Source organism: Schistocerca serialis, chromosome 8 (assembly GCF_023864345.2).
Source record: "Schistocerca serialis cubense isolate TAMUIC-IGC-003099 chromosome 8, iqSchSeri2.2, whole genome shotgun sequence".
NCBI lineage: Eukaryota > Metazoa > Arthropoda > Insecta > Orthoptera > Acrididae > Schistocerca > Schistocerca serialis.
In genome coordinates, this window is record NC_064645.1 from 238,873,564 (window position 1) to 238,899,188 (window position 25,625).

The 25,625-nt window shown below is 43.8% G+C and overlaps 1 protein-coding gene across 1 annotated transcript in view; it reads left to right on the forward strand.

Annotated features, from left to right (window-relative positions):
* Positions 1-2,736: 2,736 nt before the first annotated feature.
* LOC126416949 (mucin-5AC-like) overlaps positions 2,737-25,625 on the forward strand; it is a 58,434-nt gene continuing 35,545 nt past the window's right edge. The window contains exons 1-2 of the mRNA XM_050084829.1: positions 2,737-2,970; positions 12,483-12,737. Of these exons, the coding sequence (XP_049940786.1) occupies positions 2,737-2,970; positions 12,483-12,737 (489 nt within the window). The remainder of the gene's footprint in view (positions 2,971-12,482; positions 12,738-25,625) is intronic.

Here is a 25,625-nt window from a genome sequence, read left to right on the forward strand (position 1 = left end):
CTCGTTCTTATACCCCCCCCCCCCCTCTTAGCATCAAAAGAAACTCGATCACAGGTCTGTGGTTGGAACGGACCTCCGTTACGGACATCATTTCGGAAGATACATATATACCATTATACTTCATGGAACTAGTGGCAATGACGCGGAAATATTTCACGATGTCCCACAAAAAATTTAGCATTTTTCAACCGAAATTGGCAGAGAAAAAAATGTCATTATTTATTCAAGACCCGTCATGAAGAGCAGACTAGCACTGACGGAAAGTTCATTCCAGGCAAACAGAAGCCTACTAGTATCAAACATAGGCCTTAATTTGAGAAGGAAATGTCTGACAATGTACGTTTCGAGCATAGCATTGTACTGCAGTGAAACATGGACTTTAGGAAAAGAACAGAATCGAAGCATTTGAGATGCGGTGTGACAGACGAATGTTGAAAATTAGGTGGAGTGATAAGGTAAGGTATGTGGTTCTCCGCAAAATAGACCACTAATGTAAGAAATGGAAAATACTGATAAGAAGAGACAGAACGATAAGACATCTGTTACGATATCAGAGAATAGATTCCATGGTACTAGAAGGAACAGAAAACTGTAGGCAGACACTAATTGGAATACGTCTAGCAAATAACTGAGGACGTAGGTTTCGATATTACTGAGAGATGAAAATGTTGACGCAGGAGAGGAATTCTTGGCGGACCGCTGACTACTCAAAAGGCCGGTGGCAAATCAGGTGTAATTGATAAAGAAGCATTGAGCAACTGTAATTTCTTCCGTAAGAAGTGCCCTCTTGGAACTATGACAGGAAACTATTAATTAGCTGATAAATTATACGTTCATAGTTTACAAAGGAGAAGTCGAAAACTAAATTCAGAGACTAAAAGGCGAGTGAAGAACGTTATAGTTCAGTTTTCTCCTTCTCAAATAAACGGAGCTTCAATCGGAACGCCTTGAGCTGGTCAAGCATGTGTACTATCAACAAATATTGCCCCTATAGCGAGACGTCAGCCAGAAAAGCAACATCTAATATCCATTTTGGTTCTATGAAGTAAGGAATTTCTAGCCCTTTCTTCACGAGTTACAAGAAACTAAAGAACCTTATTTCTGCTGATCAACTGAAGGTGTAGCGGCAAGGTATGTCTCCATATCTCGAAGAAACCCTCTGAGCTGATGATGGCTGACACTGTACCTACGTTCAGAAATGACACATTTGACTGTAATGTCCAGCACATGACGAAGTTCCACACTTAAAGTACACAATGCCCCCTGGTGTGCATACAGCAGGTGTCCTTTCCAGTCACTCTTAAGTTTATTTTTTACAAACATACGCACTTTAATGCGATTCTGCCTGTTTTAATTATTCTGGAGTTGACCGTCTGGTTTTAAACTTTCTTTGCTTTTTGCGTTTAATTTGACTGGGAAACCGTTGAGATTGAACTTAACATATACATGGATGGACATGAAAAATGAAAGGTTGCAATAAATTTTTCATCTGTGATTATTACTTTACATATGAAATATTCTGTTGCAGATTAATAAAAATGACTTTATTTGAATATTCCCAAAATAATGATTTAAGCTTTATTTTTATTCAAGTACTAAAGCTGTTTGTGCAAGAATGAAAATATTAATGTCCATGGAACTTAGCAAACATTTTCATGTTGCAGTGGATTTTTGTTTAATTTTATATATCCTGACTAGCTTTGAAGCATAATACTACCTTTATTATATGAAAACGTTTTCTTGTGTTATATTGCTAAGCTCTCATGAAAATTATCCACTTTTAAATACACTTTACTATATGTTCAGAATTTATCATTTTTTAATGAAAATTTACAAAAGCTGCAGCTTGTATCCACCTGTGAATGAATGCACAAGGTAAAATTGACTATCTCTTTTTATTCTGCGTCTGGAATACTGTGAAAAGAAACACTTTATTGTTTTCGTTCGCCTCTACCTGTACACTTTTTAGATGTGGTCGTTATTGCTATCGTATATTTAAATCTGCCGCTGTTGCAGACTGGTCGCTCGCGGCACAGCTCCGCACCGCCAGCGATATCCAATAAAATGCTGAAGTTTCTTAAATAAAATGGATAATGTCCGGTGCGAACTCTGCAGTAATTGTGACAGATTTTACTGGAGAAATATATTTTAACAGAAACAATTAAAATCTTTACACACCTTTTACAATCCCAGCTACAAATGGCGTCGATCATCGAATTATGATAAATGAAGACTACGTAAGAGCCTAATGCAACGTCACGGGTTCCTCTCCCATTCAGTCCGTGCAGAAGACAAGCGATTCTATTACAATATATTGCCTATTTATATCTTAACTAATTCTTGTACAGTCTTCGTCAGTTTGGAATACATGTCGTTTCTTCTGTGGTGGTTTTCACATCCTCCGCCACAGATAGTATTTCACACTCTTTGAATAGTCATTTGTAATAGCAAAATTCATAATTATCTTTTTCCTCACAAAATTAAGTGTCCTTTTGAAATTCAATTAATAGAAATACATATAAATTATATGTTACAGTGAGCATTATACATCGAAATGTTCTTTTAACTTTCACTTTGGATGCGTGCTGCCAGAGAACTTTACAGCATAAACGCGCGCGCGCGCACACGCGGCGATTTTTAAATTTACTGTTGCCATTGCAGAGTGACCAGTTCGATGTGGCGATCCCCTGTAGATCTGCGCCTCAAGGGCCGGATCAAAGCACTGAGAGTTCTGATATGGTCTCGACGACGACGACGACGACGACGACGACGACAATTACTACTACTACTACTACTACTACAGCACCGCATCAACTCTACAGGACGCAAAGCCAGGAACACTCTGTGGTGGCTTCGTCACCTTCGCCTCCAGACCGGGCTGAATCCTCCACTGGTTCATCGCACCTTCCACTGCGCATGGCGGGACAAGATCCAGGGCGTCTCTTTCGCCAACAGTCACCACGAAATCTAGTAAGTCTACCCACAAGGATGTCCAAATGTTACATATGTATTGCATACGGTGAGGCTGGTGTGAAACAGCCATCAGGTAGTACAGAATGTGGAACAAGCGCCTGAAATAGTTTAACGGCCACCCAAAAAGGCGACGTTGGAGAGATGTGCTACACACTATATACCTTATTCCGAAATAGATCCACCGAGCGGTTCACGCGTGTTCCTGTGAACTAACTGTACACATAGAACATGTGTACAGTTAGATACATTTTGTTCATTCCTTACTTACCCAGAACAGATTACAACCGTAAGGCGCACCCCCCCCCCCCCTCCCCTTACCACTGGCCAGAAACAACACATACAAAAATGTTTCATGAAAATTACAATAATTTGGATTACTAACAAAAAGTAATAATTTGTCATAGTAATAAAAATGTGACAATGGTCTCTAGGAAATACAGAATTTCAGTAGAGAAATCTGTAGACGAGAGTAGGGAAAACTGGTGACGGAGGGAGGGTTGATGAAAGTGAGCTTCAACAAGATATACTTGATGTGATAGGAAAACCATAACGCTTTTGAAATTTGAAAGGATATCAATTTCCCCAATATTTTGAGGAAGATGGGTTCAAAGTTGGATACCTGGAGGGAATGAAGCAGTCTCTAAGCGGGCAAAGTCTAACTTCAATGCCAAGAAATATGATACCAAGTCGTTTCTCTCCCTGGCCATAACATGGGAGGAACGCCAGGCTAAGGATGGCAGTGAAACTTATTCGCCTCAGTACCTCGTATGTACGAGAGTTGATGTGGAATCTTTCACGAACATGAAGCCTCAGTTTTTTGAGGAGCATTTGGAGGACAAGTTTGGGGAGGTGGAGGGCTTGTCCAAAATGCGATCTGGGTCAGTTTTGATAAACAGCACATTCTGCCCAGTCATGGGCATTGCTCGCTTGTGGAAAGTTCGGGGATGTTTCTGTAACCATCACGCCCCATAAGAGCGTAAATATGTTCCAGGGTATTACATTCCACAGTGACCTTCTTCTGCAGTCAGACGACGAGCTGAGCGCCAATTTAGAGCGACGAGGAGTTAATTTCGTCCGGCGCGTCCGTCGGAGTCTCAGGGATAACCTGGTGCCTTCATCTTGGCCTTCGATGGTGACACACTACTCGAGGAGGTCAAGGTGATTGTCTACCGCTGTGACGTCAAGCCATATATTCCTCCCCCGATGCGATGCTTTAAGTGGTGGAAGTTCAGCTATACGATTTTCTGCTGTAATTCTAGCCCCACCTGTCGAGATTGTGAACGTCCATCGCATCCCAATACTCCATGTGCCCCATGTACCATCTGTGTCAACTGCAGAGAGCAGTCTCTAAGCGGGCAAGCTATGGGAGCTTTTAGAACGAGTCTGGTGACCAGTGTTCTGGTGGAGGCTGGAGTCCCTCCATTGCAGCTCCTACGTGAAAAACTGCTCGCCAGTTAAGTTGCACACATTCGTAGCTTTCCTGAGTATCCGAATTACTGCCTTTTTCCGCCTGTGGCAGTTGATCTCCCGCATCAGCGGCCCAGGCCATGGCTAACGATTGATTTTAATGTCGGATGCCTTTTGTCTGAACTAGAGTCCTTCCCTTTACCACCTCCCATACAGGTCTTTCTGCATACGCCTCCATGGTGTACACCTACACCGCAGATTCATTTGAACCTTTCGCATGACCCTAAGGACTCAGTTACTCCTGCCGCTCTCCGCTGTCGCTTCCTCTCAATTCTTGACGTGTTCCTGGGCTCGATGGCTGATGGTAATGTTGGCTTCACCTATTTTTGCAGATGCCATATTGAACAGCATTCCTTGCCCTTTGGCTGGAGTGTATTCACTGCAGAGCTTGGGGCCATACATCCTTTCCTGTTCTTGTGAGTCGTTTCTCCTCTGTTCTGACTCCCTGAGCAGCTTACAAATTATCGACCAGTGCTACCCTCGACATCCTTTGGTAGCGAACATCCACGAGTGCATCTCTGCCCTGGAACGGTCCAGTCGTTCAGTATTGTTTGTCTGGACCCTAGGACACGTCGGAATCCCAGGCAACGAACTTGATGATGGGCTGGCCAAACAGGCTACGTGGAAACCGCTCCTGGCGATGGGCATCTCTGAAACTGACCTGTATTTTGTCTTACGGTGCAAGGCTCTTCGGCTTTGGGAGACGGTGGCATAGCAGTATGCACAATAAACTGCGTGTCATTTAGGAGACGGCGAATGTGTGGAAGTCTTCCCTGCAGGCTTCTCGCAGGGAATCAGTTGTCATTCGTCAGCTTCGCATTGACCATACGTGGCTCACTCATGGTTACCTCTTCCGTTGCGAGGACCCACATCAGTGTCACCCGTGGCTCCAGGATTACAGTCGTCCACCTCTTGCTGGACTGCCCACTTTTATCCGCTCTGCGGCGGACTTTTAACTTTCCCAGCACCCTGGCTTCGGTGTTGGGCGACAATGCCTCAATAGCAGCTTTAGTTTTACGTTTTATTCGTGAGGGTGGGTTTTATCATTTGATCTGAGTTTTAGCGCATGTCCTGTGTGCCTTAGTGTCCTCCACCCTAGGGCTTTTAAGGTGGCGGTTTTAATGTGTTGCAGAGTGGCTGGCTTCTCCTTCTTTACTCTCATGGTCAGCCAGCTGTTGTAATCTTTCTTGTTTTTAATCTCTTCCCCCTGTTTCTTGCGTGTCTCTGTCGTTTACTTTTCCTGTTTTACTAATTGTAGTGTTTGTGGTCCTTCTGTCGTTCCTCTGGTTCTTCTTTTATCCTATTATTGTGCCTTATGTGAGTAATTGTTCTACTGGGAACAAGTGATCGATGACCTCGCAGTTTGGTCCCTTTCTCCCCTTTTAAACCAACCAACCAACCATCATCTGCTACACCCTGCGCTCCTCGTGGCATCTGGAAGGACCTGTTCTACATATGGAGTTATGCCGGCCGCGATGGCCGAGCGGTTCTAGGCGCTACAGTCTGGAACCGTGCGATGGCTACGGTCGCAGGTTCGAATCCTGCCTCTGGCATGGATGTGTGTGATGTCCTTAGGTTAGTTAGGTTTAAGTAGTTCTAAGTTATAGGGGACTGATGACCTCAGAAGTTAAGTACCATAGTGCTCAGAGCCATTTGAACCATTTTTTTGTGGAGTTATTCCAACTGTTATGCACCCTGAGTGTACATCGGCTTTCTTCCCTTTCTTGGCAGCCATGTCCCTAAGTCCCCCCATAACGTGACTAATATTGGAGCTCCCAAATGCCAACAATTACATCCTCTGTGATTTCTTGGATCTTGCAGGCTGAGAGGTTTCCTCTAAAACAGGTAAGAGACTGCATGTGCCTAGGGACAGTGTCAGCCACAGACAGCACGTGGAACCTGTTTGTCACACTAACCAGGGAGGGCTTAGTGCGGCCCATGGGAAGTCTTTCGCCGCCTCCCACTCTACCATGGATGAGAGGTCAAACTCGGTGCGAGCAGTAACTGGGCTGGCGACCTGTGCGGACCGATCGGTGGACCCAGACGTGCTGGACTGCAATTAAACTCAAGTTTTCGGTACAAATCGGAAGTGACCTCGCAAGGACTGTACACCGTCCTGGATCGAATAGATTTCACAGAAGTCACTGTCACTGTGTCACCCATAATGTTAACAAATCCGCGCAGCAAGAGGTGACAACTATTTTCCATTTTTGTGGCGAGCAATTATTTTGAATATCAGAAGTCAGGGAAAAATACCATTTAATGGGAAATTACCAGAGAGGTCGACTCTGAACTGCTAATGGTGCTGTTTAGCTTAGAGATTTATTATTAGTATTAACATCATGAATATTACGATGTTGTGCGCGTGGAAATCTATCAAATATATCTATCAATTAGAACTCAATCTTCATTTATAATCTTAGTCCTGATCCCGCTAAGTAAATAGAGATTAGAAACATTTTTCAGAGGGCTGGACAGGAATGGGGACTTCCACACTGGGAACGATTGTCAGTATGTTTTCCATCACTTTTTGGTTGACCACAGGCTCTCGTAAAGGACTGTGAAAATTATTCTAATATTTACTATTACTTAGGGTTTACCAGTATTAACCCGCCGCCCCACACAGTCTGTTGGATCCCCAAGGCCGACCCACAACAGTGATACCAACTCACTGCAGCTTCGAGCTGCATAACCGAAGCCATCACAGTCGAGAGCTGTGAGCGAAGTGTCAGCAGCTCGGATCCACACATTGCAATCACAGCCCCTAACCATGCTAATACCGTGGAAAACTACACTACCCAGAGAAACGGAGGACCATCAGCACGCGAACTCTAGTGTAGACACTGATGAAAACCGCAAGAACTGCGTCTAATATATTAGTTCAAGACACAGAGATTCAAAAACTGAACAACCAAAGCACACAGATGAAACTATACAATTCGCTCCTGGTTATGAACTCGTAAAATGTCACAAAATCGGTTACTTCACTGTGGCTGGTGCCTGACAACTTGACAGAATTTCTTCGTCAGTCTGCATGTATTTGTAATACGTTCAATTATAGTTGGACATGTTGCGGGAATTTCTTAGTACCTGACCCTTCAAAGAAATAATTTGAGACTTGCGATACACCGATTTAGGCCGCGTCCCGCGTTAACGAAATAAGCGACCAACAGTGCACGACATGTGGATTTCCAACATCCCAGCGACAAGAAGCAGCGTCGGGCGAGGCGCTCGAGGCCGGTTGCAGGTTCGAATCCTGCCTCGGGCATGAATGTGTGTGATGTCCTTAGGTTAGTTAAGTTCAAGTAGTTCTAAGCCTAGGTGATGACCTCAGTCCCATAGTGCTCGAGCCATTTGAACCCTTTTTTATGCGCTCGAGTGTGTTGCGGTGGACCGACAAATTCCCGCCGCAAGTTGACTGCTAGAACCGACCAACTGTTCCTACAAAACGGCGCTCAATAACCATAAAATATTGAAGTTCGAGAGTAAGGCCACGAAGTTTGCTTTAATTATCAAAATAAGCCGATAACGAAGCACGGTGCATTAACAAAGGAAGGAATCTTAATGGAGACTTCTATAATTTGTATCAACTACGAGGATCATCAGACAAATGTTCGGAATACACGCGGATGTGCAGATATATATTCGATCATCTCATTGACGAATTAAAGAAAAATATTTATCTGATCACGAACTTTGAACAGTCGATAATTCCGAAAGAATGGCTAACGTATGTGTGAAAAAACGAGTGACTTTATCCATGAGGTATTCATAGTGTAGCGATAGCGTCTTTAGTTATCTGAATTGTCGTGGATCCTGGTTTTGGATCCGGCTGTTTGTTATATTTTGACTGACTCAGCTATAATACTATAGTGTTGTGTATACCCAGTTTTACACCTAACCATTACACTCAATTTCAAAGTGTATTTTCAAGGTATGCAGGATGATTTTTTTTTCCACCGTGTAAAAACTCTAGGGATTGATAGAGGAGAGGATATGGAACAAGAACTTATGTCCGGAAATGAATGGTTTCCATATTAGGCACTATTTATTCAGTCATACTTCGTTACAGTGGTTGCGGTCTAATACGCGCTACACCATGCAGCCATAGTTACAGTACGCGTGGTTTTTCTCCTAGGGGGTGGTACTGTTCCTTATAAGTCATACCCTAGCGCCCTCTCCTGCCATAGTAATGGGTAATGTTGTGTTCGATTCACTTCTCTTGCTGACTCACCTTGTAGCGGATGTGATAAAGCATTGTACACAAAGGTTCCTTGTTCGAATCCAGAGCTTAGTAACAATGCCTTTACTTAAGGAAAGGCAAATGGCAACGGACGGCGGGCAGCAAGGTTATATCAGGAGATCTGCTCCGCCGACAACCAGCACAACATTCAATGTCTGCAACTGTGTTTCGCCGTTTCTCTAAGACAGGGTCGTTTCAGGAAGCAGGGAGTCATGAAGGACGTACCTGAAATGTTGGAATACCAGACTTTGAGGAAAATGTGGTAAACGCTGTGGAAGGCGATCGCCGTATCACGACCAGGCAGTTGGACCGCCAGTTCAGGATAAGCCAGACGATCGTGAGGAACATTCTCCATGACAAATATTACTACCTTTATCACTTACAGCGTGTGCAGGGCTTACTAGCGTCAGACTTTCCACATCGGAAGCAGTTCTGCACTGTTTTCTTCACCAGGCAACCACGATTCCGGGATCTGTGTCATTCCTCCTGTTCACAGATAAGGCCACCTTCATGCGGAGTGGTATCTTCAACTTATTATACATCATCTGTGGGATAGTACGTTGAACCCCCATCGTATGGTGACAGCGAATCATCAGCATCTGTGGAGCCAGAATGTGTGGGCCGGGGTAATTGTAGACCGTATTTTGGGACAAGTCTTCCTTCCACGTCACCTAACAGACCGGAACTACTGGCGTTTATTGCCGGTGGCTTTGTCTCCCTTACTGGAAGAAGTGCCATTAATGATTCGGAGGGTTATGTGATTGCTACATGATGTTGCTCCAGCCCAATTCACCGATAACGTCCGGACTCATCTGTCTTGTCTTCCCTTGTCGACGGATCGTAGGAGGGGTCCAGTTGCATGGCCTCGTTCACCAGATCTCAACCAGTGCGATTTCTGGTTATGGGCCATCTCGAAAGTATGCAGAATCCACCCGAGATGTGGAGACACTGGAGCAGCGTATTCATGCTGCCTTTGACTCTGTTGGGATGCAGCCCGACATACGTGAACATGAAACAGAACCATGTAACACACATGCATTGAGGCACATGAAAACAATTTTCAACACATACTGTAAATGGCTGCATGGTACAGCGCGTATTATACCACAGTCTCTGTAACAATGTATGAATGAATATATGGTCTCTAGCGTGGAACCAATGCATTTCCGAACATAAGTTCATTGTATCTTTTTTTGTTGCGTGTTCTTTCATCGATAAATGACCAGAATTTTTACACAGTGGAAAAAGTCACCCAGAATAACACACGTTAAATTCCTAATAAAACACTCCGAACAACCACGAAATTTTACTATTTCTAGATTGTTGGGAACTTAATTCATTACCAATCAATGTTCATGCCAAGGGTATCAATTAATCTAAATATCGAAAAATAGTTTTGTAAAACGATTTGTCTAAAAGTAAGAAATGACAAATGAAACATTTAATGCGCCTCATTTGCTGTACATGATTTCGAGCATCATTCAAAGCGACGTTAAATGTTCCTCTAATCTATTTTATTTGTTGTAGCAAAATAGTTTCAGGAAATATTTGATAGATTTTTAATTATTTAAAGTTTTTTTTAGGAAGCACGATTTTACTAACGCCGAATTTGCTTTCGTAGCATCTAATATTCTCGAAATGTTATAAGTCTGGTAGATCCGGAGAAAGCCTTTCCTACCGTTAAATATCAGACCGGTGTATCTTTTTATGCGTAAATAAAATTGGAGACGTAAAGTAGGGCTATTTAGAACGCCAGTTTATTGTGCTCTCTCTTCTATCTGGCATTCTGAATAGTCCAATACTACCAACGCTCACGTGCTGGCAAACATCTTGCTGGGAGCACATAATTCTACGTTCTTCACATATAAGACCTGAAATCAGTAATGTTAACTCGTCTCCCTGAGGGTCAAATAGGTTTATTCGCCCAAAATGCCTGTATAGTAATATGGACAAACAAGTCTGCACCCATTAACTAAGGACGCTGATGTTCAGCTTAAAGCAATTATTGAGAGTTTATTGAGTTCTAGTAACTGATTTAGCGTATTTAGTTCTCGATGGTTGCTGTAGATTGATTTATTGAGAGTAAAGCAAAGGGAAACATACGTGGAATTATTGTTAATTCTGGGACGGACCAAGTAATAAACTGAGACTATTACTACAACTACAACAACTACTACTACTACTACTACTACTACTACTACTACTGCAAGTGGTGGTGTTGTTAACCTCAACCCTATTGCGAATAAAAGTCCCGTCAGTTTAAGAGAGACCTGGTCATCTCTAATACAGAATACCGTTTTACAAAGAAGTTACTAAATTACTTTTGAATGCATTACGGGAACAGCAGTGATCAATGTCTTATAAAGAATTACTATTAAAAACAGTCTTGATCACGATTTATTTAACAAGGTGACCGGTTTCGACCACTACTGTGGTCATCTTCAGACCATTGAGTAGGAACCTCTTTCTGCTGGTGATTCTCCAACAGAAAGAGGTTCCTACTCAGTGGTCTGAAGATGACCACAGTAGTGGTCGAAACCGGTCACCTTGTTAAATAAATCGTGATCAAGACTGTTTTTAATAGTAATTATTTAAAAGTTACTAAATAGTGTAAAAGGCTAATGCTACACTGTTCCTCCATTGTCGCTGCACACACAATATTTCATAATACCAGTACATACACTATCAGCTGACTAGGAGCATAGCGACACCACTTGGTTTTCATTTTGTGTAACGGAGTTTTCTGGGTGCTAGCTTGGAACATAGTCAGCATTCCTGGATCATGAGTGAGATGTTTGGCTCAGAAAGAGGATAAGATGTTAACATTATACACTGCATAGCTTTGGGAGTATGATTTTCCAGAAAAATGCGTGACTGTGTTACGTGAAATGTTTCGTTATAATTTTTTGTTACTATTATAAACTGTTACCCTTCTAGAAAACTAGTATTGTGTTACGAGTAACCTTTCACTGTACAGATTTTATTGCTAAACAGGTACTCTTTAACTGCCTTTTCAAATACGTTTTCTTTACTAATCTCTCTCAACTCCTTGGGCATTGTGACGTACAGCTTTATTCGTTGGTAGAAAATGCTGTTTAAAGTAAATGTAAGTTGTCTGGATCTTGTTCGGTGGTGTTAAACGCTGTCACCATTCTGATAGGTTTACTGTGGCCCTCCACATATTCCCGTCTTGGGCCAAACCCATCCTCTCACAGTAGTACTTAATCCTACACCCTGAATTACTTGTCTGATGTTTTCCAGTCTGTCTTCCCCCACAGGATTTAACCTCCATAACTCTCTCTAGTGTAATGAAAGTAAATCATCGACGTCTTAACACACGTCCTGTCATTCTATCCATACTACTTCTTCGTGTTTTCCGTACATTTCTCTCTTAGCCGATGTTGCAAAGAACCTCCTCAGTACTTACCGTTTTAGTCGACCTAATTTTCAACATCCTTCTCTATAGCATCACATCTTACACACCTCAATTGCTTAGATTCTCTCCTGCCCAGGTTTCATTAATTACCAATGCACTAAGTAGCCCATTGCTAAGAATTGTGTGTGTGTGTGTGTGTGTGTGTGTGTGTGTGTGTGTGTGTGTGTGTGTGTGTGTGGGCACGCGCTAGGCAGGTACTCGTGACTTTGCTACCAGTCACGAGCTCCATGTATGGAACTTCACGAAACAGATGAAAACCTCATTAATGATCATAAATTTGTGCAGAGGTAATGGTTAGGCTGTGTAAAAGTGCTCTGGGAAGCAGTATTCGGTGTCTCATGCACATTGCTGTCGCCGTTGCAGAGTGACAGCTTCGATGCGGCAACTCCCTACAAGTCTCCTCGTCTGCAACGGGAGCAGAGCCCTACAAGGAATTACGACTCGCTACCAGTAGCGTCGCCGCAAATGCAGAGGACCAAAAGCCAGGAGCACTTGGTGGCTGCTTCGCCGCCTTCGTCTGCAGACCCGCCTTGCTCGTCTGTGGATTGGTCGCTGTCTCCACGGCGCAGGGCGGGACAAGATCCAGGACGCGTCTGCCTCCAGGAGTCTCCAAATCGAGTAAGTCCTTTCGCAACCGTCTCCAAATCGAGTAAGTCCTTTCGCAACCGTCTCCAAATCGAGTAAGTCCTTTCGCAACCGTCTCCAAATCGAGTAAGTCCTTTCGCAACCGTCTCCAAATCGAGTAAGTCCTTTCGCAACCGTCTCCAAATCGAGTAAGTCCTTTCACAACCGTCTCCAAATCGAGTAAGTCCTTTCGCAACCGTCTCCAAATCGAGTAAGTCCTTTCGCAACCGTCTCCAAATCGAGTAAGTCCTTTCGCAACCGTCTCCAAATCGAGTAAGTCCTTTCACAACCGTCTCGGTGGGGAGGCTTGCGTGCCTCAACGACACAGATAGCCTCCGTACCGTAGGTGCAACCACAACGGAGGGGTATCTGTTGAGAGGCCAGACAAACGTGTGGTTCCTGAAGAGGGCAGCAGCCTTTTCAATAGTTGCAGGGACAAGTCTGTATGATTGACTGATGGGCCTTGTCACACTAACCGAAACGGCCTTGCGGTGCTGGTACTGCGAACGGCTGAACGCAAGGGGAAACTACAGCCGTAATTTTTCCCGAGGGCATGCAGCTTTACTGCATGGTTAAATGATGATGGTGTCATCTAGGGTAAAATATTCCAGAGGTAAAATAGTCTCCCATTCGGATCTCCGGGCGGGGACTGCTGAGGAGGACGTCGTTATCAGGAGAACGAAAACTGGCGTTCTACGGATCGGAACGTGGAATGTCAGATCCCTTAATCGGGCAGGTAGGTTAGAAAATTTAAAAAGGGAAATGGATAGGTTAAAGTTAGATATAGTGGGAACTAGTGAAGCTCGGTGGCAGGAGGAACAAGACTTTTGGTCAGGTGAATACAGGGTTATAAATACAAAATCAAATAGGGGTAATGCAGGAGTAGGTTTAAAAATGAATAGGAAAATAGGAATGCGGGTAAGCTACTACAAACAGCATAGTGAACGCATTATTGTGGCCAAGATAGACACGAATCCCATGCCTACTACAGTAGTAAAAGTTTATATGCCAACTGGCTCTGCAGATGACGAAGAAATTGATGAAATGTATGATGAGATAAAAGAAATTATTCAGGTAGTGAATGGAGATGAAAATTTAATAGTCATGGGTGACTGGAATTTGACAGTAGGAAAAGGAAGAGAAGGAAACGTAGTAGGTGAATATGGATTGGGGCTAAGAAATGAAAGAGGAAGCCGCCTGGTAGAATTTTGCACAGAGCATAACTTAATCATACCTAACACTTGGTTCAAGAATCATGGAAGAAAGTTGTATACATCGAAGAACCCTGGAGATAATAAAAGGTTTCAGATAGATTATATAATGGTAAGACAGTGATTTAAGAACCAGGTTTTAAATTATAAGACATTTCCAGGGGCAGATGTGGACTCTGACCACAATCTATTGGTTATGAACTGTAGATTAAAACCGAAGAAACTGAAAAGGTGGGAATTTAAGGAGACGTAACCTGGATAAACTGAAAGAACCAGAGGTTGTACATAGTTTCAGGGAGAGCATAAGGGAACAATTGACAGGTACGGGGGAAATAATTACAGTAGAAGAAGAATGGGTAGCTTTGAGGAATGAAATAGTGAAGGCAGCAGAGTATCAAGTAGGTAAAAAGACGAGGGCTAGTAGAAATCCTTGCGTAACAGAAGAGACACTGAATTTAATTGATGAAAGGAGAAAATACAAAAATGCAGTAAGTGAAGCAGGCAAAAAGGAATACAAACGTCTCAAAAATGAGATCGACAGGAAGTGTAAAATGGCTAAGCAGGGATGGCTAGAGGGCAAATGTAAGGATGTAGAGGCTTATCTCACGAGGGGTAAGATAGATACTGCCTACAGGAAAATTAAAGAGACCTTTGGAGAAAAGAGAACCACTTGCATGAATATCAAGAGCTCAGATGGAAACCCAGTACTAAGCAAAGAAGGGAAAGCAGAAAGGTGGAAGGAGCATGTACAGGGTCTATACAGGGGCGATGTTCTTGTGGACAATATTAAGGAAATGGAGGAGGAGGTAGATGAAGATGAAATGGGAGATATGATATTGCGTGAAGAGTTTGACAGAGCACTGAAAGACCTAAGTCCAAGCAAGGCCTCGTGAGTAGACAACATTCCATTAGAACTACTGACGGCCTTGGGAGAGCCAGTCCTGACAAAACTCTACCATCTGGTGAGCAAGATGTATGAGACAGGGGAAATTTCCTCAGACTTCAAGAAGAATATAATAATTCCAATCCCAAAGAAAGCAGGTGTTTACAGATGTGAAAATTACCGAACTATCAGTTTAATAAGTGACAGCTGCAAAATACTAACGCGAATTCTTTACAGACGAATGGAAAAACTGGTAGAAGCCGACCTCGGGGAAGATCAGTTTGGATTCCGTAGGAGTGTTGGAACGCGTGAGGCAATACTGACCGTACGACTTACCTTAGAAAATAGATTAAGGAAAGGCAAACCCACGTTTCTAGCATTTGTAGACTTAGAGAAAGCTTTTGACAATGTTAATTGGAATATTCTTTCAAATTCTGAAGGTGGCAGGGGTAACATACAGGGAGCGAAAGGCTATTTACAATTTGTACAGAAACCAGATGGCAGTTACAAGAGTCGAGGGACATGAAAGGGAAGCAGTGGTTGGGAAGGGAATGAGACAGGGTTGTAGCCTCTCCCCGATGCTATTCAATCTGTATATTGAGCAAGCAGTAAAGGAACAAAAGAAAAGTCGGAGTAGGTATTAAAATCCATGGAGAAGAAATAAAAACTTTGAGGTTCGCCGATGACATTGTAATTCTGTCAGAGACAGCAAAGGACTTGGAAGAGCAGTTGAACGGAATGGACAGTGTCTTGAAAGGAGGGTATAAGATGAACATCAACAAAAGCAAAACGAGGATAATAGAATGTAGTTGAATTAAGTCGGGTGATACTGAGGGAATTAGATTAGGAAATGAGACACTTACAGTAGTAAAGGAGTTCTGCTATTTGAGGAGCAAAATAACTGATGATGGTCGAAGTAGAGAGTATATAAAATGTAGACTGGCAATGGCAAGGAAATCTTTTCTGAAGAAGAGAAATTTGTTAACATCGAGTATAGATTTAAGTGTCAGGAAGTCATTTCTGAAAGTATTTGTATGGAGTGTAGCCATGTATGGAAGTGAAACATGGATGATAAATAGTTTGGACAAGAAGAGAATAGAAGCTTTCGAAATGTGGTGCTACAGAAGAATGCTGAAGATTAGATGGGTAGATGACATAACTAATGAGGAGGTATTGAATAGAATTGGGGAGAAGAGGAGTTTGTGGCACAACTTGACTAGAAGAAGGGATAGGTTGGTAGGTCATGTTCTGAGGCATCAAGGGATTACCAATTTTGTACTGGAGGGCAGCGTGGAGGGTAAAAATCGTAGAGGGAGACCAAGAGATGAATACACTAAGCAGATTCAGAAGGATGTAGGTTGCAGTAAGTACTGGGAGATGAAGAAGCTTGCACAGGATAGAGTAGCATGGAGAGCTGCATCAAACCAGTCTCAGGACTGAAAACAACAACAACAACAACAACAACAACATCATGCTGAGGTTGATTCACGACAATTGTCAGGTGATGCAGAATTTAAAGCGTATACACGAAAATAGTTCCCAAGAGCATCGAAACGAAGGATATCGGGCAGGTGAACTAAATTCTGTTGTCTATCTTCGTAAATAGTTCTACTCTGATTTCCTGCTTCGTGGAATTTTACTTCAATCCGTCAGTACACAAATGAGTGCATCTGGTGGGGTAGTTGCACACTTTTATCCAGGTTATGTGAAGAAAGACTGTTTTCTCTCCCAGTAGATGTTCGCTGTAGGTCGCATGTGCGAAGAATGGAAGTTATTTGAATTGTATGTTATTCTGATATCCAATAAGGGTCATCGAAGAGACTCATGTATCTGCAGACGTATATTGATGACGTCACTGTGTTGAGGAAATTTCCAACATGTTTAACGCAGGCTATGTAAGGCTTGTTTAGAATCGAAAGCCCATTCAGTAGTGACCAATATGGATTACAGAGGCAGGGGTCTCTTATTGTTAGGTGACCGGCTGATGTCATATTCCTAGATTTCCATGGTATTTGCATGCTACTGTCATTATTGAAAAATACTAATTTCATAGACTACACGAACTTCGGGCAAGTCGTATATTAGTGTTCGATATTCTGATACTGCTGTCATATGCTAGTGTGACAAATCTCTCATCACACCTATGATAATTAGATGCGAGTCACCACTAATTCTTCTTCATCTAAGTGGCCCCTAGAGTCAGCGTCTTCAATTATTCGTTGAATATATTTCAGTCTGTCTTACTATACAGTTCAGATCATCTACTGCTATCTGTTCCCTCGAAAGCTGTTCCTTGAGGTCTTAGCACATGTCCTATCATCTAGCACATGTTTCTCTGATCTCCGATTCTTTGGAGAACCTCTTCGTCATTCAGTCTCATTTAGACATGTTTCTGTACGTTAAATGTCGTCCTTGCTTCTCACAATTCAGGATTCATCTGCTAGACACCCCGATAAATTTCTGCCTCAAATTAAGGCTGAAGTTTGATTCTTGCAGACGACTTTTGGGCGGAACGTACTATTTGCAAGTACTATTATGGTTTTCAATTCGCCCTTGATTAGCTCATAATACCTAGTACTGCCTCACTTAATCTATTTTTCATCCCCGTCATGCACATTTTTATTTCGAGAACTTGGTTCTTTGTATTCTATTACTTTCAGCTCTTTGTTCTCGTATGTGCTTTATATTAACTTCTGACGGTATAGGTTTATCAGTTTTTATGAGAACTTCAAAGGTGAAGTAACATTTTACATTGTGTAACAGTTACCCAGCTCTAAAATTCCTAAGAATGTATACTATTCTTTCTTGTCTGCCTTCCATTATCAAGCATTAAGTCAGAACTGCTTCGCTTGTGGCTTTCTTTCCCATAGCTAAACTGATAGTACCCTGCAGATCCTAAATTTTGTGAATGTACGTAGATTTAAATTAGCTTTTGATCATCGGATTGAGAGTTTGGTCTGTTATTCAAAAAAGATTTAGAAAAAATCTCGTTGTACTTATTGGCACTAGATGAGCCCAGTCAAGACACTTGCTTTGTCACATAAGGCGTTTGAGTAATAGTCGTAAGTACAAAGCCAAGTATAAGGCTTTCATTGTCTCTGATATAAAATCGAATTTGTTTTGGGTTTTCATATGTGCTCTCTCGTCTGTCTTATAGTTCGACGTAGCTAATCACCACTTCGTACCTATATTCGATCGGTTTTTGCTATTTCGGTAGCAGTGAAATAAGTCACCCTTAGCTCTGGCTCGCAACTTCATGGCCACCACACCGTATGGTGCAGCCTTCCAATGGACACTTACTTGGGGAAACCTCTCAGTAATTCTTAGAGGTATAGTCACGAATCATTCCCCATGTTCCTAGATTTCCAGAAGGCCTTAGATACTTCTCTCCCAAGTGGCTTTTAATGAAATTGGTTGCGTATGGAGTGCCGTCTTAACTGTAAGATTTGATTCCTGATTTCTTGTCAGGTAACAATCAGAAATGATTGACAAACCCCAAGACTGAAGCTGAAGTGGTATGTGATGTTCCTCTCAAAGAAATTTTGCAGAGCCTCTTTTCCTAATATACGTACACGCATTAGGAGACAGAGCAGCCCTCTTTGTTTGCAGACGCTGTCATTTACCGTCCATTAAAATTATCATAATATCAAAAAGAATTAAAAAATTATTTAAACAAGATATCTGTATGGTGGCAATTGAGACTAAACTACAAAAAGTGAGCTGCTCCTCATGACTGCTAAAAGCCCGTTAAATTTTTGTTGCTCAATAAAAAACAACTTTAAAAATTGTTGGTTCAGTTAAATGTGAAGGAATTACACTCCTGGAAATTGAAATAAGAACACCGTGAATTCATTGTCCCATGAAGGGGAAACTTTATTGACACATTCCTGGGGTCAGATACATCACATGATCACACTGACAGAACCACAGGCACATAGACACAGGCAACAGAGCATGCACAATGTCGGCACTAGTACAGTGTATATCCACCTTTCGCAGCAATGCAGGCTGCTGTTCTCCCATGGAGACGATCGTAGAGATGCTAGATGTAGTCCTGTGGAACGGCTTGCCATGCCATTTCCACCTGGCGCCTTAGCTGGACCAGCGTTCGTGCTGGACGTGCAGACCGCGTGAAACGACGCTTCATCCAGTCCCAAACATGCTCAATGGGGGACAGATCCGGAGATCTTGCTGGCCAGGGTAGTTGACTTACACCTTCTAGAGCTCGTTGGGTGACACGGGATACTTGCGGACGTGCATTGTCCTGTTGGAACAGCAAGTTCCCTTGCCAGTCTAGGAATGGTAGAACGATGGGTTCGATGACGGTTTGGATGTACCGTGCACTATTCAGTGTCCCCTCGACGATGACCAGTGGTGTACGGCCAGTGTAGGAGATCGCTCCCCACACCATGATGCCGGGTGTTGGCCCTGTGTGCCTCGGTCGTATGCAGTCCTGATTGTGGCGCTCACCTGCACGGCGCCAAACACGCATACGACCGTCATTGGCACCAAGGCAGAAGCGACTCTCATCGCTGAAGACGACACGTCTCCATTCGTCCCTCCATTCACGCCTGTCGCGACACCACTGGAGGCGGGCTGCACGATGTTGGGGCGTGAGCGGAAGACGGCCTAACGGTGTGCGGGACCGTAGCCCAGCTTCATGGAGACGGTTGCGAATGGTCCTCGCCGATACCCCAGGAGCAACAGTGTCCCTAATTTGCTGGGAAGTGGCGGTGCGGTCCCCTACGGCACTGCGTAGGATCCTACGGTCTTGGCGTACATCCGTGCGTCGCTGCGGTCCGGTCCCAGGTCGACGGGCACGTGCACCTTCCGCCGACCACTGGCGACAACATCGATGTACTGTGGAGACCTCACGCCCCACGTGTTGAGCAATTCGTCGGTACGTCCACCCGGCCTCCCGCATGCCCACTATACGCCCTCGCTCAAAGTCCGTCAACTGCACATACGGTTCACGTCCACGCTGTCGCGGCATGCTACCAGTGTTAAAGACTGCGATGGAGCTCCGTATGCCACGGCAAACTGGCTGACACTGACGGCGGCGGTGCACAAATGCTGCACAGCTAGCGCCATTCGACGGCCAACACCGCGGTTCCTGGTGTGTCCGCTGTGCCGTGCGTGTGATCATTGCTTGTACAGCCCTCTCGCAGTGTCCGGAGCAAGTATGGTAGGTCTGACACACCGGTGTCAATGTGTCCTTTTTTCCATTTCCAGGAGTGTATGTTAACAAATAACTTAAATTCAAATCATCACACTGAAAATGTAGTGGATGAGGCGAACCGAAGACTGTGTTTTCTTGGCTGGACGGTTAGCAGTTCCAACAAGTCTTAGACACTTTCTATGGTAGGGTTTCTCCGCCCTCTTCTGGAGTTGACAGACACTAAAACAATGATGTTCTTTTGTTGTGGCGAGATCCTGTCATGATATTCCCATCACCAACTTTTTGCCTCCGAATACGAAAATACTTTCTGACATCCACCTAATTCATGGGGAATGGTAACCGTTCTAAAATAAGAGAGATCGGAGATTGTACGGAAAGACATCGGTGTTCGTTTTTGCCACGTGCCGTTAGTGTCGCAAGATCGTGAATTAGTCGGAAGGTGGTGCGATTAACCCTCCGTCAGGCACTAAAGTGTCAGCTGCGGAGTTGTAGATGAAGACGATGGCCTGAGACCTATACGTCTCTTCCTATCGATGAACGTCGTCAGCTATTGCCCTATCGTTTTCATCTGTCGTTTACTAGTATACACATCCATACAACCCAATAATTCATCTACAGGCAGGCATCGTTTGTTCCAATGTGCACCACAATTTTCAGTTGTTTGCATCATGTTCCTTTAATGGCTGCGCGAATAGCCTTTTCAGCATTTTTAACGAAGCCTCCAGGCATACACACTGTAAGGGGTCCGAAGGCCCTTACTATAAGTTTGCACTCGGCACAGGTCGAAAGGGCAAACAATCGATAGTGTCGGGTTGCGAGAGCGAGTGAGAGTTGTCAGCCTGTTCCCTGGTTGCGGGCCGCACCGTGTGGAGACCGGTTGATGTCGGCAAGGATTACCGACAAAGGGAGTGGCCATCGCCGCGGTTTAACCCCTTTGTGTTAGAATAATACGGGAAGGTGAAGAAGTTTAATTACGAGAGTGATCAGTGATATTTTTGTGACGATATTTATTTGGTTTCGCGTCTACCGCGCCGGCATCATTTGGATTGCAGTGTTGGATTACAGTGATTGAATTTGCGTGTGACGATTATGAATAACGAAGAAGCCTGTGCTGAGATTAGCCGTGATTAAATATGTATGACGAAGGCAGTGGCTGTCTCCTTTTTCTTGTGTTTTTGAGACGAATATAGGTCTTGATTAGAGAAGCTGTGTTGTTGTTCTCCTTGTTAGCAGACATTTCATTATTACAGCATTTGAGAAGGACAAAATGGAATGTAACAACTCCGTAGCAGTCAAATCCGATTGCCAGCCCCATTAGGTACACGGTCACATTAATTAATATTTATTTGGGCAGCTATCAGATCCCGATCGAGCGGGATACATAAATCGGACGTGTTACAACACGGAGTGCAACTGTTCTGCCCTCTCACTCCTCTCTGCCATTTCTGTAAGGGGGCTGCACATTTAAACTATGGACGAATAACACACTATCCTGCTGCGTTCGCCACCTCTTGGCACAGGGCGCGGCAGGTTTTGGAACAGGCGAAGCAAGTCTTACTGGCTCACTTTCAGCTTCACTCAAAGGCAGTACCTGGAAGTTGTTGGTTAGGGAGATGAGTATTCCCTAGTCTTCGTTTCCCTTGTCAGCCGTTCGCTCTATAGAGTTGTCATCGCTAGTCCGATGCTACACCTTTGGCGGTCGCTATGTAACCTCCCTCCTGACGTGCGGCGAGAAGGCGTGCACGCGACCACCTACCTTATCTCCTGCTCAGTTCCACCTTCCCGCTAGTTCCTGAGCAGCGACAAGTGGTCGTTCCGTGGGGCTGTAAACTGATGAGCATTTCTCCGCATTGCGCTGTCTGTTAAGTGGGTCTTGCATTGCTAAGGTCAGTTGCTTGAAAAACACGACACTAGAGTTACAACACGGCCTTGGTTCTCTTTTGCTGCTCCGTCCGTGGGTATACGGACAGAGTGGAGCAGCAGTCACATATGGATTTGTTTCTTGAACGTCTTGCCTGGTTCTGCAGCGTGCTTGTGCTCAGCGGTTAAGTGCACCCACTTTCAAGGGAGGAGTACCGGTAACGGCGTTAGTGTTTCTTGCCTACGTGCAACGGTAGCACTTGCCTTTTGATGCGTATGCGTTAATCAAGCGTGTGCCCCACGTGAAAATTGCACATGCAAGCTCAAGTTTCCTAGTGGTTCCTCTTTTTTTGGGCCCATTGACCTGGAAGGTGTTGGCCATATTTGCGTGTTGGATGGAGTGAAGTTATTTTGCTAAGCATGGGCCAGTTGAATTTTTTCAGACTCTGTCATTGCTATCTTTCTTAATTTGTTTGTTTAAATGTCATTTAAACTTTTCTTTGAAGCGTAAATTTTCTTTCCCTAATAACTGCCACTACTAAAATTTCTTCTGGCGCAATTTGGGCATTTGCTTGTACTTCGATTCGTGAAAAGGTATTCTTGGATACTTTCTGTGGGCTTTGCTTAAAGTTCAGTATTTTGAGCCCCATTGTTCGTGCAATAGCTGCGCTCCCATTTTCTTAATTGTACCTGAAAGTTGTATTGTGCTCACTTGTTTGGATTTTGATTGGTTATGACCACTCACTAGTTCATCTGGGGCGATTCTTATATGTCCTTGAATTTTGCTTCTGATCAATGTGTGTAATGTAATTTTGTTCTGTTATTGTATTATTTATCTGATAATGATTGAACCAGGGGCAGCGGAAGCGATTATCCAATTTTCACCTCTATGTATATCTTGCAGTTAAGTTATTGATATCTCAATGTTTTTAAATTGTTGCTCATTCGCTTAAATGTTTTAATAGAGAAGTGTTCTATTTTCGAATTCTTTGAGTTGTAACTCATTCCTTCTGCTGCCATCAGTAAGCGTTTTGTAATGAAAAGCAAAGTGGAGTATCTTAAATTTTAGGTAACTCTTTTTAACTGATTATTTCAAATAAGTGCTCTACTGGTACAAACATCCAATTTTCCTTCTCAGCACCTTACGGCTTCCAGCTACGCACTAGTTGCCTTATTTAACTTGCATCCTATTACTGATAAGCCACGCAGCCATGGGGACGAGTTATGATGGATTTAGTTCTTTGTGCAGGGGACATAGGGTCCGCAGGAGAGCGTAGTACTTAAGATACCTTCGGTATCTGGGGTACATGTTTCTCTGGACCTATCCCAACACGACAATCCACAGCAGCTTCCAATCGGTTTGCAGTAATCAGGATGATTTTCAACTGCTTGCGAGAGTAAACGATCTCATCCTCTTTTAGAGAACGGCATTCACAGTGTGGCTGCATTTTGATTGGTTCAATGGTTCACAGAACAGTATACAAGGAACTCATAAATAAACCTGCTCGTTCTCTCTTGCTTTCTGGCTCTGTTAAGCTAAGAGTGCTATTAACTAGCATTCAAGAATGCCCCTCGGGAGGCTCAAGGCTCTTCCACGAGTGGGTGCATGCTGCACACGGGGCCCTGAACTTCCGTGATCCTTTCTTCCTTCCTGGGTTGCATTCCCTTCCCTGTGCTCCTTCGTGTCCTTGCTCCCTCTCCTCCGCCTCTTCCTTCCCCCTCTCTTCGTGCCTCGCTTACATTGCCCTGGCTACCTTTCTGGGTTTTGCTCTTATAGTTTTATTCCTTTTGTTCGTTTTACCTCTCTTTCCTTCTCGGTGTTTTTTAGGTCCCCCTTTAGGGTTTATCTCCCTCCTCTAAAATTCGTCTCTGTTGTGAGAGCCAACTAGGGAAAAACAGCAGTGTCTTAGAAGTGTGGCCTTAACACCACTTCCGTCTCTACCTCGACGCCGTTGTCCTTAAATGCCATATAGCCAGCAGAGTAGCCAATCTGTGGGATGGAGCTACTAGGTACGCATTTGGGATCACAATTGGTACCTGAGCTGTTGCCTCCCTGCGAATGCCTAAGAATGGCTGCTTGTCATTTTGGAGCATGCAAACTCCCGGCAACGGCTGCCATGCCACACAGCCCTTGATATGGATGAGAGGTGCCCATGGGGAAAGCCCACCATTGGAATGGGTGGTATCAGGCCGAACGCTTTGCATATGAAACTCATTAAGCTTAAAAAAATTTTCTTCTGCGGCTCTCTCCTTGGTCGGGGATGGATCTTTTAAACCTGATTCTAATGACCCTGTGACATCATCTGCCTGACTGCCCCTAGGAGGGAGACCAGGCTTGCCAGCTTGGGGTGAAATCCTTTCCCCACTACCTGGTCTGCATCAGGTCTAACAGACAGTTTTAACGCCACCAGGCCGTTACTTTTTGTGGAAACTATCGAAGACAAGTTTGGTGAAGTGAACACTCTGAGTAAGATGGGGTCGGGTTCGCTGTTGATCGTAACTCTTCTGCTGTCAAGTCTGCGGCTCATAGTGCCTATGACCATCTTAGACGTATCCCAGTATCCATATGGTTACTTTATTCAGCGTGTTTCACAAAGGCACAAAGACAAATCAACCGATACTGGCACATTTATTCTGGCATTCGGAGGATTATCCTTCCAGAGATGTGAAGGTTATGGCTTAGCAATGTGATGTGGAACTGTATCTTTCTCCATTCCTGAAGTGTTTTTGGTGTTGCATCTTAGGTACATTTACGTGTTGTACAGAGTACCCTTTTTTCTATGATTGTGGACACAGTCTCCATCTGGGGAGCCCCTGTGTTCTGCCGCCTGCGTGGGTTAATTGCCACAACCAAAACTCCATGTTAGCTGGTTTATGAGAAGGAAAGGAAGATACAGAGGGTCTCTCAACTCTTCGATGAGTATGTTCCTTTATTCCTTCTACCTTTCCATATAATGCTCTTAGTGGTGTAGACCCTGCATGGGCCCAGTACATGATTTAGGACCCTAGATATCCATTTCACTTCCAGCGCTCTCTACATCTTTTAGTTAATAAATAAATGGTCTTCATTGTTGGGTTTGACCTGCCACCACTTTTCCAAATTTTTCAGAAGAGTGGATTGTGCAGAAGAGGTCACCCAGTGTGGTGGCTGCTTCACCTTTCTGCCTTTCCACAATAGCATCCTTCGTTTCCAATAAGGTAGTATAAATGGATAAGACTTCGTCTTCCTGGTGGTCATAAAACTCTAGTAGTCTCCACAGAAGGAAAGAACTCGTTCAATGCAGAGAGCGAAGACCTCAAGGTTTCCTTCCCTGGCTTCACTGTGGGTGGAAAGTTGGGCTAAGCGACAAACGGAGACAGTCAGCCCAATACCTGGTTTGTACAAGGACGAATGGGGATTCCTTTTTGGCCACAAGCATTTATTCTTTGTGGAGACTATAACGGATAAGTTTGTGGAAGTTGCAGCCATCTTCAAAATGAACATTGGGTAAATTTTCATAAAAAAGCGTCTCCTGCCCAGTAATAGGGGTTGCTTGCTCGTTCCAAGCTGGGAAACATTCAGGTGACTATCATTTCCTATAATAGTCTAAATATGGTCCAGAGCATTATTTTCCATCGCGACCTCGTCTTGCAGTCAGAGGAGGAGCTGCGCGCTGTCATGGAGAGATGGGGCATAGGGGGAAAAGGACAATAAGGCTGCGAGTGGGGCGTTAATCGTAGCCTCTGAGGGCGATCCGTAGCCTGAAAAG